Source organism: Carlito syrichta, unplaced genomic scaffold (genome assembly GCF_000164805.1).
Source record: "Carlito syrichta isolate Samal-C Ts95f unplaced genomic scaffold, Tarsius_syrichta-2.0.1 Scaffold212452, whole genome shotgun sequence".
Classification (NCBI taxonomy): Eukaryota; Metazoa; Chordata; class Mammalia; order Primates; family Tarsiidae; genus Carlito; species Carlito syrichta.
This window is the reverse complement of record NW_007156548.1, coordinates 2,108-18,273: the sequence shown is the minus strand read 5'-3', so window position 1 is coordinate 18,273 and position 16,166 is coordinate 2,108. Positions and strand designations below refer to the sequence as shown.

General features: G+C 41.1%; 1 gene segment (V, D, J or C); it reads right to left on the bottom strand.

Moving 5' to 3' along the window:
- Window positions 1-14,807: 14,807 nt before the first annotated feature.
- LOC110595004 lies at window positions 14,808-15,303 on the bottom strand (the record flags this gene model as incomplete). The annotated part of the segment is given in 2 exon segments: window positions 14,808-15,151; window positions 15,267-15,303. Coding segments are annotated over 2 exon segments (381 nt in total), but the record flags the coding sequence as incomplete, so codon positions are not given.
- Between the last annotated feature and the right edge of the window lie 863 nt (window positions 15,304-16,166).

The window sequence follows — 16,166 nt, the reverse complement described above, 5'->3', positions numbered from 1 at the left end:
TGATGTCTGGGATCTCACTATAGAACAGAGAGAACAGAAGAGAAACAGAACTTTTCCACCCTCCAGAAGAATCCCTGAGGGTATCCAGACACCTGATTGTGTGGAGAGAACTTAGTCATCAGACATTGTCTCTGCTACTCTGTCTGTGATGGAGAAAGAACACCAGAGTCATCACAGCCCTGGAAACCTGCCCTGGGAAGGAGGGGAGGAGGGAGTCAAAGAAGGAGGTGAACGAGGATGACTGGTAGATCAAACCCCTTTCCCCCACACAGACACAGAATTCTGCCTTTCCACTGCTCTCCAGCTTTTCAATTGTCTTTTTCCCCAACCATCACTGGGGTGGCCACAAGCACCCTGGCCTGGAGTGACACCTTGGAGTCTCTTGTCTATGCTGGGCCTCAGGCCTCACTCTCCTGCACTCCCAAACTAGGGCTGCAAACCCTGAAACATTCCCTCCCATGGTTTCTGATGTAGCTCAGGAGATGTTTGATGTTTTCTCTAGATACAAACAGCTCCTTCAGTGTGTAAGGGCTTCCCTTGTGCTCTAGAATACTATACATCAACACTCAGCACTTTTACCCAGGACCACCAAGTAGCCAGCTACCTCTCCAGGTGTGTAAAGTGATGGTTCAAATAAATCTCTGTGTACAAGAATGAAGACAGTGATGATTTCCAAGTCCCGTGTGCCATCCAGAGAGAGAGGCATGTAACACACTTGATCACAGTTGGAGTTGGTTGTCAGGTTCCCAGGGACAAGCTCAGGCCTCAACCTAGTCATCTTCCCCCTCTACGCCTTCTCACCATGGTGTAGGTCATGTACATTCCTCCAACTACCACCTCAACTGATACATCACTTGCCTGAGACCCCTTTTCTATTGTGCACAAAGCCACCACTTCCTAACTGGGCTCTCTGCCTTCACTCATTTTTCATCGTCTTTGAAGAAGCTGGACTTTCATCATAAATCTGAAATCCAAGTTGGTGTCTTCTTTAATGAAAACCTAATCACTTCCTATTGTCCAGCCCTCTCTGGCCAGTGTCCCCTTCTGCATACAACCTAATATGCCTTATTCCCATTGACCTGTTGACCTTCATTCTTTTGTATGGTGTCAGCTTCATGAAGTTGGGGACCCTCTCTGTTTTGTCAGCTCAGTATCCTGAGCCCTAGCCTTGAGCCTGGCAAATAGTAGGTGTTCAGTAAATGATAAGGATGGACTAGTTTCTGCATTAGTCAATATGCCTGAGACAGACCCAGCTGGAATCTGTTCCTGCTCTGCCTTGACCCATTGCGGACTTTGTCCTGAGGCAGCCTGTCCTTGGTATCAAAAATTTCTGATTCATTCGGTGCACTCTTACAACGTGCTGCTTCCAAGGGCTCCCTCTGAAGTCAGGCTCTGGGGAACAAAGCTGCATTCCCTAAATCACTAACCCTGACCTCAGTCCTGGGTCTAGGTTTGGAGCAACATCAGCAAACATACACACAAAAGGTAAATGACCCAGCTGTACTGGCTGTGAGTGACTGGTGCTACAAGGAGGTCACACTTCTGGGAGGCCTGGCACATTCCTGTCTCACTTTCCTACAGGCTATAGTACTATAGGAGCCTTGAGAGGGTTGTCTTAGGTGTTCGGGAAATTCCTCAGGCTCCACTTAGCAAGTCTTGGACGATTTCCACAAGGCTCCTGCCCCTCTGGGGTCCTGACGTGAAATGCAGCTACCAGGGTACCTGTGCTGACTTTATCTTAAGATGGGAGAACCATTTAATTATTCAACAAAAGTTGATGACATGCCCACCTTAGGCCCGTTCTTGTTCTGGACTCTGGGGAGAGAAGCAGGAGATACTCTTTCTGGCCTGTGGCTCTTCATTCTTTCACCAAAGACTTTTTCCTGACATCTGTCAACTGTGTTTCTCCTGAGTCCTCTGGTTGCTTCCAGGGAGACACCTGGCAGCTCACCAATCCTTGGCAGTTGAGAGGAGGTTCCCTCAGTTAATATGTTTCAACTCACAGATGTCCTCATAGGAACTGGACCTGTGAAGGAAGTTGGAGGTTAAGAAGGTGTAAGAATCAACTTTTTTTTTCTTTTTTAAAGTGTCATTATCCAAATTTGAGATTACCTTCATCAATGAGAAACTTTATAACCAAGCAATTGTGATGAACTCATTTGCATTACATTGAAAATAAATATCTGTTAAATCTTAGCATTCTCATTTTCATATATAAGATAACATATATGAAAACAAAAAATAAACAAGGAAAAAGCTGTGTAGCGTCAAGGTAAGTGTCGGCACATTGACTACAATTAACCTTTTATTGTCAACCCCAGGAACCCATCCATGGGCCTAGTAGAGATGTGCCTTGTTCGGCCAGACCTTGTGGTTTAAAAGAATCCACTCTGCCTCTCCAGTCCTTGATCATCTGATGGCATCACAGACCAAGCATAGCTGCTCAGATAAACCTGTCAATTCTTCTGTCTGAGCTAGGTCAGGGTGGAGGTTGAGTTCCCATAAGGATTAAGCACAAGGCAGCACAGGGACACTGGTGAACATCAGGGACACTGTACTGGCTGTTTTAATATCACCTGACTTCCCATAAACAGTGACAGATGGTCGATGTGTATCCTCGCTCAGAAGGAACAGTCCTTAGCATTCAGGTAAAGTGTGACTGTCATGTGGAAGACTGAAAGTGAGAGAGAGAGAAAATCAGTATCTGAAGTAACAAAGGGGGAAGAAGACTCCCAGGCAGATCCAAGGTTTCAGAGCAGGGGCAGATCTCAAACAGTCCTGTGGAGCCATTTCCCAACATCCTTCAGGTTACTGGTCCCAGACACACACTGCCCTCCTTGTGGGCCAGGAAATGTTCACTCGGCAATGCCTAGACCTTGACAGTCAGACCCAATCCTTCTTGCTTTTTCAAAAAATCCTTGATTGATCCTGAATTGTGAGTCTACTTTTTTCTTTAAGGCAGTGACATAGACTTGACTTAGAGGAAATGACAGTAAGGAAAGGCAGCTGTGAAGGTTGGAGACAAAGTAGAAATAGATCCAGGGTCCAGAGAGCTGAGAGTTGTGGTTTTTCTACAGACAAAAGTCATTGTCACTACAGATACTCCCATTTCTACAAGGTAACTCTCATTATCAGAAACTATTTAGGAAATAATTATAATAACACATCAGAATGGAAAACCTGTGTGTTAGTTTGCTAAGGTTGCCATAAGAAAATATCACAGGTGGGGGGAGAAGAAGAGGTCATGAATTACAGATGTTTATTTTCTCACAGTTCTGGGCACCAGAAGTCCAAGTTGAAGCAGCTTTTCACAGTGTCTTCATGTCATTTTTTCTCATTCTATATTATCTGTGTCCCAATGTTCTCTTCTTTTAAGGATAGTAATCCTAGTGGACTAGGACCCAGTCATTATGATTATATTTTACATTAATTACCTCCTTTAAGGCCATACCAATACAGTGACAGTGGGAGGTTATAGCTTCAACATGGGTTTCAGAAATACACAATTGAGTTTATAAAAATGAATAATTATTGTATTTTTATTGCTAAAAATTAAAATAAAATAAGGTTCAAATATAAGTGTGAAAGAAGATTTTTGTGATTATAGCTTTTTACAGATGTTTTGACATTTGAAGTAGTAATTTATCTGTGGGAAAATATGCACAAGAAAATTTACAATTTTAATTACAAATTAAATGGACAATCAGTAATTGAATTGCTGCCACCTCATACTAAGACTTGAACAGATGAGGAACTGCTTCCTATAGATCTGCAAAGAAAGTGGTTATTTTAGACAGAATCTATTTTTTATGAAGGGACAGTTAACAGTGGTGAAATGACAACAAATGATTTAGAATATACAGAATTTGAGTGGACTGACATTCATTTCAAAATAATTTACACTGTTACAGAGAAAAAGGAAGGAGTCTCTTCACAGTATAAGATGGTCAATGTTGGGTTCTTGTGTTCTCCTTTGGAATGCATTCACAAACAGACATGCAGATAAGTAAGATAAGCAAGCAGTTTTATTAAGCAAAAAAAAAAAGAAAGTACACTATCAGGAAAGGGCAGTGGGCAGAAAGAGCTTATAAAAAGGTGCTGGTTCTATCCCCAGCATAATTGTTGAGCTATAATGTTTTTTCTTATGGGTGTCAAGTTTTTTTGAAGGGACAATTTTTTTTTTTACTTGAAATGAGTGGTCTTAGAGTTGAATTTATTTTATTCCTCTCTCTTGTTGGTGTGAATATTTCAGGCCTTATAGAGTCATACTGGCATTGTCATGGCACAATAGAGGGTAGAAATTTTTGTAAAAATGCATGTTAATGATATTCTAATAAGCTTATAATGAAGGTAAAAGCAGGCCATGGTTATCTTTGGTCAACCTTGGTTACTTATGTGCGTGATCCTGGAGGTCTCTAAGATGGTAATTATATTGAGAGTAGACTCTTGACTGCAAGCACCCTGGATAAAAGGTTTAGACTGCTGTAGGTGTGCTTGGTAAGAGTTTAATGATTAGGTAGGTATGCAATTTCCTATAGTTAGACTGTGAGTATGGTTTTGTCATGGCTGTTGCAGATGTTAATAAACTTCAAAATTTTCTGTAATCCTGAAGTTTCCCTAGTTGAACCTATTTGCTCTATTAATCACCTATCAACTAGTTTGGGCCCTGCTTTCTTTTAGGGAAGTTGAGGGATGGAGGTCACTTTTTTCTGTAACTGTTTCATGTTGAAAGTGGGAATTTACCCTACCTACCATGCTCAGGTAAGACTTCTTGGCCCTAGTGGAGTGTCTGTACTTCCAGTGATTGTCCCATGGTCAGCTTTTAGCTTCTGTCAACAACAAATTCGTAATAACCACAGTCTTTAGACATCCAGGCCATCCTTGTGCCATTGAGACTAGGAATTTAGATACATAGATTATAGCTTTGGAAATTGGCCCTGCCTTTTGTATGAAGGCCCTGAAGGACACCCCTTTTTGTCTCAACCACATATAAAGTAATACATTTATACTAAATTTAAAATCCCTAGGGATAGTGTAGAGGTCAAGGAAGTTTGGATTTTATGAAATAATTATTCCTCTGTTTATTCTACTCAAGATGTTCTAAGTCAGGCCTTGAAGGGCTTCATAAAGTGCCCAAGCCATTAATCTATAGTTTGAGATCCGAATTTGGCAAAACTTGGTCATTCCCAAGAAGATTTAAAGTAGTTTCTAGAAATTTGGTGAGGTAAAGCTTAATATGGCAGCCTTTCTCTGGGCAGATAGAGAACAGATTCCATTTGTCAATGTATAGTCCAGATATGTGACCTGTGTTTGAGATATTTGTATCCTAGAGGCAGTAACTTGGTAACCTCTTTGTCTTAGGAAGTTTAGGAACTAAAATGTATTGTTATCTGAAGTCTTATTTTAAGGACAACAGATTAACAAGTAATCCACTTGGAGAAGACTCTATACAGATGATAACTCTTCAAGAAAATCTCTAATCATTAATTTTAAATATTAATTAATGTTAAATTCAAGAGCATTACCAAATAGGTGTGAACTGTCCCTGAAGCCCTGAGAAAGGACAGTCAATTTATATTGTTGAGAATTCCAAATATGAGGTGTGGTCTATTCAAAAGCAAACTGATACTGGAAGTCAGTGATTAGGCAAATACAAAATAAAGTATCCTTAAAGTCTAAGATTGTGAAGTGAGGTATAGCTGTTGCTATATGAGCAAGGAGGGCATATGGATTAGGGACTATTGCACGTAATGACACTACAATCTCATTAACAGTTCTTAGGTCCTATACCAATCTATAATTCTCTCCCTCTTTTTTTAATTGAGAGAACAGGGAGACTGGCATGGAGCATGGAGACTGTGTTCTACCAGTGTTTTATTTTGGTCTTTAGAATCCACAGATTTTCCATTTGCAGATTTAAACAACTTCAGATAACAAATATTTGGGGGAAAAGCACAATAAAAAGTTAAAAATAATACTGTAATTAAAATAACACCAATAGGAATAGGAATACAGCATGGCAACTATTTATACAGCATTGACATTTCATAGGCATTCTGTGTAATCTAGGAATTATTTAATGTATAAGGAAGGATGTGTGCAACTTATATGCAAATACTGCACCTTTTTGTATGAAGGAGTTAAGCACATGTGAATTTTGGTAACCTCAATTGGAACAAATGTACAAGAATCTTCAATAAATGCCTTATCCTTTAGGTAAATAACTATGGCATTCATAACTTTACAAATGTGTAATAATTTTAAGTATTTAATCCTTTTTTGTTTCTACTATTGAATTGAAGGAAATCATATGTTAAAAACATTTACAATAGTTCTGTAAGCAGCCACCATGAATTCTCCAAGATTAAGATGAAAACAATGATAATATTTCATTTTTAGAAATAATACTTTCCTCTTAAAGACACACATATGTTCAGACGTTCATAATGTATTATTTATTTTGTTATTTCTATATTTATTTTTATAAAAGAAATTGTGATTGAATCTAATGGCATCTTGTTAATAAATATCAAAAAAATCAATTTTAATTTAAATATTTTACAATCGGGAAAGAGAAAATGGCCTCAAAACAAAACCAAAATTTCCACCCTCATGACTAATCACATCTTTATCTTAATTGTCTCCTTATGGGGTTTTGTTTTTGTTTTGTTCTGCTTATATGTTTGCTTATTATTATGAGTCCTTATGCTTGAGTCCCAACACAAGCTATGGAGATTTTCCATGCCTCCTTATTTCCAGAATCTTTCAAATAACCCACACATCTAACACTAGTGCATTAATTGAGTAATAAGGAGAGGAGAAGAGTTGTGTCCTTTGCCCTAATACACTGTTTAGATTACTCCTGAATTGGATTATAAACCACACATCAGCAATCACACTCAGTCAGAAACTCAAGGTTACAAACATCACTAAGTATGAAGATTCACAGGTATCAAGATTCCCTTACTTCCCTCCAGCCTGATTTCTTTCCTGTGACTCTCAGAGCAGCCCCAATCCCCGGTTTTCTGTACTTCCAGGATGATAAACCATCTCAGGGAGTCTGTGATTCTCTGACAGGATATTCCAGGGAGCATGTTTGGAACTAGATCAGTTTCAGGAGGCTGGGATAGAAGGTGGCAGCTCTTAGCCAGTGAATTCTCAGAAAGGTAAAGACTAGAATGTCATGAGGACAGGAAGAGGGACACCACCCTAAAGTTGGGTGAAGACAAAGCAAAAAATCATAGTTTTAAGTTCTTGACAGATGAATACCTGAGGCTGAATAACATAAGGTAATTGTGGTCAGAATGTAGTAAGATCTTAGCTATAGAGCTGTGCACAGTGGGTACAATTCTCTCCTATGTTACTTCCATTGTTCATGCCAAAAGATTATTTGTCCTGGGTGTAGTTATCACTAATGCTGAGGGGACTGGACTGAGGACATGTTCTCAGAAATGGCTCATTCATTTTCAAAGTCATAGATTCCTGACAGGGCCTCAAATCCTCAGGTGTTGACAACAGAGAAAAGAGACAAGAACAGGGTACCTGATATGTTATGAGACACAGATAGTGACCAGAAAGTGATGGATACACAGGGAGGACAAGGGAGACTGAGAATCCATTCCTTGAGAGCTTGCTCTCTGTGTCAAGATTGTCCCATGTCTGGTAATCCTGGTCAGCCTCCTCTTAAGACAGGTTTCAAGAGACCCTCAGGAACCAACGCTCAACAATAAAGGAGCCAGAGGTTCTTTCAGATCATGCGAGACAATTATTTTCAGGTCCTTCATTTCAGGGCTTCTGCCTGGAAGTTTTTGTTTCCAGATCAGACTGTGTTTATGTTGCTGTTTTACCTACTGCAGGTGATGTTGTTTCTGAGATCTGAGCCCAACATTGTGGGTGAATGAGTCAGTCCAGTCTGGAAACAGGAAAATAAAAATATAAAAGACGCAGAGTGGTAAGGGCTGGGTTTGTGCTCATTTTCTCCACAGCCTGCTTCACTTGAGGAGTCAGAGGTCAAAGTTTGGGTTTGACAGAGAAGTAGGTAAGTTAGGGGAAAACTGAAGAAAAAAGAGGGTCACTGAGTGTGGGGACAGAAAACAATGAAAATAAACTGAGAACATACCCTTAGCTTTGCCTGCACTATGTATGTGAGAAGATCTTATGGAGCCTGGCTTCAGACTCATTTTCAGGTCCTAATTTGATCAAATGAGAAAACACTCTGAAAAAGAAAGTCCCTTCACAGTCAGCACTGCTGTGGGATTAAATTGACTGTAGGTACTTGGACAATGGAACCTCATTTCTCAAGCCTGGAGCCCTGGAGGAGGATAGGCCTTTATACTGTACTGGACAGTGATATCCACCTTCTTCTGAAGTTGAAAGCAACAGAGTGGAGGTAGAATGACATAGAGAAAAAGCATAAAATCTGGATTCCTCTAAGTACATGATTTTGTCAATGAGTTCAGAGTTCAGATGCGTCATTCTTGATGCTGTTTTGACAAAATCACACTGCTCTGTACAACACCATTGTTTCTTCTGGATAAGTAGATGTTGGCCTCTCTCTTGGGTGTTGGGCCCCCACACCAAGCTGAGCCGTCAGGGAGAGATGCAGAGACCTGGAACAGAGGGCTTGCTCCACAGTGGGGTGGGTAGAGTTGGGGAAGACTCAGGGGCCTGTACCTGGGTTATCTGTCAGGACAGTGAGAAAGAGGGACACAATACAGTGTGGGCACAGCCCAAAACCCTGCTTCATAGGATTCAAAGCAAAGGCAGAGTTGTCTCCAATTTCTTAAAACAGTCCATACCTAAAGCAAATATAGATCTTCATCCAAATTGATAACCTAGTCTTTACCTTTCGGGCACTTCACTGGTTCCTGTTCCTTTGACCAGTCTTTAATCAGTGGATGAATATGGAAAAGTCTATGTTCTGGGTCCTACAAAGGCCTTGAAAGTCAGAGTCACAGAGAAGCCAATGTCAGGAAATAAACTATTTATTTAACAAGCATGACTGCTCACTACAGACACCTCCAAAAGATGAGCCCACCAATGTCCCTATATGCTATATGAATATACCCTCACTCTTTTGCAAACAGACCAGGATAATGGAGTTGACCTATGATTTTGTGAGTTTTGTCGTCATATTCAATACACAAAAACTTATGGATGTGGGCTCCATTTTGAAGTCTTCTAAATTGAGTCAGGACCCTAAAATCATTTTGTGACCTTTTCTAAAGAAGGCCTTCTAGGTATTGAATTTTAATATTGAAAGTAACAGGACACAGAGTCTTTCATTCAGGTGAGGAATGATTAAAACCCAGGTTACCCAGATGCACAATGCAAGGTCAGCACAGACTCAGCCCGGCAGTGCCAGCCCAGAACTGGCTGAGCCCACATTGTGCCCATGAGTCTCAGAGTAACGTGTCCTGTACCTGGTCTGTTCTCTTCCCTGATTGAAGCTGTCATCTCTTGACTCACCTTAATCAAATGACATGTGTGTTCTTGGTCTTAAGGACCAACTTCCTTCACCTTCCAGGCCTAAGATACAGTTGGGTCCCATAGAACTTGAACAGGATTGTCCTAGGGCTGTTTCATTGATGTCTTTATAGTTTTGGTTTCTTTGTTGAGATTCTCTGTCTCATTATTCCCTGAAAATCTATTTTTCCAGAAGACTTTGTTCTTAATTTTTAGATAAATTTGGCAAGAATTATTATAACAATTATAAGTATGGTTAACTGGTCCAATTATAAGTAATAATTCACTGCCAGAAGGAGTGATGGATGACTAGAAGCCCTGAAATCACCTACAGACAGTCTAATTATGAGCAAATTCTCACTTACAGGTTCCCACAACTCTAAAATAAATAAATAATAACTAATTATAATCATATTATGTTTTTATAATCACAAAAGGACTGTTTATTAATTACTTAAATTTTCCATAATTTATCTTGTAGTGTTTAATAGTTTCCTGTTTACAAGACTTTCAATATTTTCATTATTATTCTTAAATGTATCATATCAATGTTATATATTGTATTCTTTTTATTTTTAAATGTGTGATGGTTCACTTCTTGTGGAGAATACAAATCCCTCCTCTATGCTGGTGTTGTAGCCAAGGTTCAGGTTGAAGTTCTACAACAGAAGCATGCCTAGACTCTGATCTTGGCATGGCTTGAATCAATATTTTGGGACTACTTCAATGTTTCCATTAAAAAATTATGTCTTTAGGCAAGGAAATTTTTTTGCCTGCAAACACATGAACAGGTTGAGAAGATATGAGACTAAATCAATCTAATAGTTAAACTTAAGAAAAGGACATGCCATTGCCAAATCTACTTGTCTGAGGAAAAGTAGGTGCTGGTTGAAGATCTGACAACAGAAGTCACCCCCAGCAAGACTGTTAGTCACCAGTGGAAGTGACTGTACCATACCAGGAGAGCAAAGAGATGTTTTTGTCTCACTTCCCTCTGGGACTGGAGTACTATGTAAGACTTAGAGCTGCTGTCCCATATACTAGTCAGCCTCATCCTCAGGCTGGAGCTCAGAAATGTGTAGAATTCCTGCATTGGCTGAAATATCATTTGACCCAAAGAAGTGGCCGTGGACTCCAAAGCCCCTGTTCTTACTTGAGTCTGAGTAAAAACTCAACAGAAACTGGGGAAGGCTCCTGGGCTTTTGCTGGTACCAGGATATGTACTGGCCACCAACACTGAAGCAACTGCTCTAGGTGCAGGTGAGTCTGGTTGATGCTCCAGGAGATGCAAAGAGGGAGAGTGGCTGCATCAGCACAGGCTGAGAGATGGAACCAACAAACACAGAAACATGGGGTCCTGGGGCAGGGACCATGTTTATGTGTCTTGGAAGTTTGAGGCAGAAGGGCTGACAGAACCTAATGAACCAGCACTGGATGCCTAAAATCTGTCCTCACCTGTATAATGAGAGAGAAGCACAAGTAGGAGAGTGGTCTAGGCCTTGGTGAAGTCTTCTTTGGACTCAGGGGTGGGACGAGTTGGCTAAGCTCTCTTTTATCTTCCCCTCAGATCTTAAAAAGGTGGAGCTGCTTACACAAATTAGTTTCCTGGTGACCTTTACACTATGAAGCAGCTGCAATCTAAGGTTAATTTTCTAGCCACAGGGCTGGGAGTGAGACACAAGGGCTGGGAGTAATAGTCAAATTTTGTCCCATAAGAAGGGGGGTTGGGAAGACACAGTTGCTGCAACATTCTACACACTTGTGAACAGAAGACTGCCAGCCCAGGAAGAAAACAGATGCTGAGTCCCCATCAGCAAAACAGGCACCAATATCTGAGCCCTGGGAGTTTGTGGGCATGTGTGGCACAGCTGTGGGTTACACTGTGCAGACCCTGAGACAGACCCACAGTGTCAGTGTAGCAATTATTTTAGGAAAATTGACCTGAGGTCCTAGTCGCTACTGTTTCAGAAATATCTATGAATGATGCTTCATGGTGTCCCAAGGTAACTGATATTAATAAACAAGCTTTTTGGCTGAAATATTTCTAGATTACTAGGAAAAGAAATATGGGAGACATGGCAGCCATCCAATGTGAGGAGGCTGCAGTGAGGGGAGAATGCAGAGGGCTCTGGGAGTGAAGGCCTGAGCAACTTATTCCACAGGGTCAGGGAAGGAGGTGACTGTGACCTGGATGTGAATGAAGAATGGGGTCCTGCAGTATGTAAAAAAAAAAAAAAAAACACTGTATTTTTAGAATAGAGAAATTGAAAATAAAATCCCATGTGTATATTGGCATATTAAGGGTAGGGCAAAATTATCATTTGATAGTAGCATTGAGCAAATTGAATGGAAATTACAGACAGGAAATAGTAGTGGAAGCCAGACAGCAAATGTTCTTGTATGCTATCATGAAGTGATTGGATTGTTTAACCAAATTGAATTTAAAAATTTAATGAGAATTTGGAATCAGGAGGCATGACTGTCTGGGTCTGGTGGCACCTGGCTTTATTGTCCCCCTGACTCCAGTACAGGAAGAGATGTAAAGAACCATGCTAATGCAATCTGTCTACCACAGGCTGGGGGACCAACTAATCCCACTCCAGTGTGTTGAGAGCTTTTTTCCTCCCCCACAGTGTGTCAGAAAACCAGCACTGGAAGTTATAAGGCTCCCTCCCTGGTGGGAACTTCTGGCATAGGGCTCGGCATCTCTCGCACCTGTTGTTTCTCCAAAATCCACATCCATCTTCTCTCACAGACCCCACAAATCTCCTGTTCTTACCCCGAATCCTCCCTGGTGATCAAAGTTTTGGCAGGATTGTACTTGCTAGCACACTGAGAGCTTATTACATCTATGTCCATAAATAAAAGTGTCATATTCACAGATACAATTCTTGTTGACCTGAGTGTCACAGTTATCTCAGAATAAGAAAATGAGTTCGAACTCCTGTTCTTCATTTAAAGTTGCACTGCAATTTCCTACATGCTTAGAGAAATTCTCCCTCTGTCTTGGAATTTTTTTCAAGAAAGATATGCACTAAATGTATATTATATATTTGTATATATATGTATATATGTTTGTCTATATATATTTGTATATATATATTTGTGTATATATGTGTGTGTGAGTATATACATATTACATATACAAATGTGCCCCCAGTATCTTTTGGTTATCCCCTAATGGAATTGCCTGGTCTGATAACTAATAAAGGTGAAGGAGAGAAAAATCCAGGCTCTGGAAAAGGTGGCCAAGGCCTCTGATTGTGGAGGCCTTGTTTTTGCAATTGAGATTTCCCTTGTTCCCCAAGAGTTCCTTATTCTCTAATTCCTTGGTCAAATTTCTTTATGCAAATGAGTTCCTGCTGTGTAAAGGTCTGCCTGGATCTCAAACCTAGACACTGATTCCTATAGGGCTGGAGCATAAAATAGAAAGCAAGGATGTGAGTCAGAGCCCAGTGCTTATGTGGCTCCTTGGACCCAGTGTAGGAAGGCCACACTTTAGAAAGAAGACTGCTTGGCCAGACATGTGGCAGTCAGTCAAGCATTTTCCTCCGTGGCTTGGTAACCCTGTCCTCTCAGAACCAATTCAATAGCACTTCCTGCTTGCCTCAGATCCAGCACTCATCCAGCAACATCTTTCTTTTCTTTTTTTTGAGTTGGAGTCTCACTCTGTTGCCCAGACTGGAGTGCAGTGGCCGCTCCCAGCCACCGCAGCCTCAACCTGCTGGGCTCCGGTGATCCTTCCGCCTCAGCCTTTCAAATAGGTGGAACTACAGGCGTGCATTACCATGCCCAGCTAATTTTTGATTTATTGTAGAGATGAGGTCTTGCCAAGTTGCCCAGGCAGGTCTCGAACCTGTGAGGCAATTCACTCACCTCAGTCTTCCAAAGCGCGGGATTACAGGCTGAGCCACCAAGCCCGGCTTGGCAACATCTTTCTGATGTCACTACTCAGGACAGTAAAATGAGTTGGTGTCCTCAAAAGGATTTGGGCTGAGATATTAGTTGTCTCCAGGTCACTATTGATCTCCATTCTACCAAATATAGACAGCATGTTGCAGTCTTTTTGGTATCAGACATTTCATCATAATCTGACATTTGAGTTTGCTTCTGCATGATGTGTAGGCTCATTCAATTTAGGACCATCTGAAACCAAATTGATTGCTTAAAATTCCCAGATTACTTCGTTGCTTCACACTGTTAAAAATTCTACATGTGCATCCCTCATTGTTTATCTTATTATTAGTTGTTGGTGTTGCTAGGGTTTACAGTGAGGTTCCCTGGACTCTCATGGAATAGGCTCTGGTATTTGATGTCTCTCTTTACTGGGAAAAATATGATATAGTCAGGAATAATTTTTTCTGCTCCTGCTTCACAATCTGGGTTTTATTTTCCCCTTCATTGTTAGCCTGGGTATTCATTGCATTATTGTTACTGTTTTATATAATTAGGGTCTGTGAGTATATTTTCTCAGTGTTCTGTGTCTATAGATGGATCTAAGTACACCAAATCTATCAACATAGTCTCCTTTAGAGAGGTTTTTCTCCACTCCTGTATAAGGGACACCATGGCCTGTCATTAAGCCTGATGAGTTTATTTGGCAAATGCTTCATGAATTGACACCCTCAGTTGTCCCCTAGGTCCTGAGTGGGATGAGCTGTAGGAAGGTCTCATCCATGGGCCTACTTCATCCAGATCCCCAGGAGCAGCCTGAGTCTTTGCAATGGAGGAGCCTCCCTTTCACGCTCTCACATTCCACAAAAAGTTTTGCAAGTCTCAGACCCTCAGTTACTCCCACATCTAATTATTGTCTCATGACATTGTGACTGGAAATGAAGGCACCCATAATGTAGCCAGGCCAGTTCTGTTTTTGTAATTCCTCCCAGGCCTGTGTCCTCAGGCAGCATTTCACATCTTAACGCCTCATCCCTAGGATACAGGAACCCTGAGACAACCTGAGCACAGATATATGGAGAGGAAAGGGGAAATGTCTGATTGGACCCCTTGAAAAGCATAATCTATGCTATAGGGTACTGTCCTCCCACTAGGGTAATCTCTGGGATTTGATCACAGTGAGTGCTGAAAAAAGTTCATTTTGCTTCTCTCATGAGGTAAACATCTAGCTCCATAGGCTCTGGTTTTAACACATATGGATAACCAGGTAGCATTTTAGTGTCATCTAAGTTTTTTTTTTTTGACTTCTGAAACATTAAATGAACATTGAAGTTTCTAGACTTAGAACGTGCTTACAAAATGATTTTTCTCTTTGAGAGTTATTTTAAAATTTAAATGTTTGTAATAGAAGAAGACCTAGAACATAGGAAGGTTTTTGTGCCACTTCCTCATCTGCCTGTTTCACTGTGAGCTGCATTGTTGTGATCAGTCATACAGTAATAGTCAGCCTCATCTTCAGCCTGAAGCCTAGAAATGTGTAGAATCTGTGCATTGACTGAGGCATCTTTGGATCCAGAGAAGTAGTTGGAGACTCCAGATCCCTGGTTCTTAATTGAGTCTGTGTGGTAGTACAGGAGATAATGGGGAGGGCTCCCTGGTTTCTGCTGGTTCCAGAATATTGCTTTTCCACCAACACTAATGTCACTGCTCAGGGTGCAGGTGAGTCTGGCTGATGCTCCAGGAGATGCAGAGAGAGAGAATGACTGAGTCAGTATAGTCTGAGAGAGGGAACCTGTAAACACAGACACTCATGGGTGAGGGGAGAAAATCCTGGGTATTTCAGAGATAGTTGGCAAAAAATTCAGAATCAGGATGGGCTGTGCCTCTTCTCAGAGACCTGTTCTTACCTGTGCAGTGAGAGAAGAGAACAAGGAGGAGAGGTGTTCAGGCCATGGTGGATATTGTCCTTGGTCCCCACAGTGAGGCTGGGCTTCTCCGGGCCTCCTTTTTTCCCCCAACCTCTGTAGAGGAGGGCTGCTCATGCCAATGTGCTTCCATTCAGTGACTGCCCAACCTCTTCCTGGGCACTGGGCCGCTGCAGACTTCAAAGGAGGACAGTTTACTTTCCCTTGGGAGTGACCTGGGAGGAAACACCTGCTGATACAACATGAATTTCCCTGCTCAGAAACACTGTCAGGCCAGAGGACATAGCTCAGTGAGAACAAGGATCAGTCTAGGGACACATTCTCCTTGGTGTGAGTGGTCTTTACTGAGCAACTGTATAGAGAACTCAGAGTCAACATACAGTACCATCTCCTGATATAAAGGTACAATCTTCTCTATGACCCAGAGACCTTAGAGCCCAATTGGTCTCTGCAGCACACCGGTCAATGTGTCTGCTCACACATCCATGGTCTGATATCCAGATACTGTGCTTCTGCTACCCTCTGCCTGTAGAAATACAATAGTATTACAGTTGGAGGAGTAATACTTGTTATTGTGAGGTACAAAAAATGTAGAAGAAAACTTAGGTATTTAGAGCCACAATAAAAAAGACTGCAAACACTATAACCATCCATTGTCACATAATTAAGTTGTGCATGCATTATTCATAATTCACTACTTGTACATTAAAGCAATGAATTCCAAAGACTCACACATAATTGATTTGTTTTAATAAGGTACTTTTTAGCTAATGTATTTGTTGCACAAATTGACAAAATGAAGGAAGCACAATGGGTCCTAAGGTTTGCAGCTGTGGGGTTCCCACCATGCCATGTTGTGTTAGAATAAAGTCCTGGCAGTCA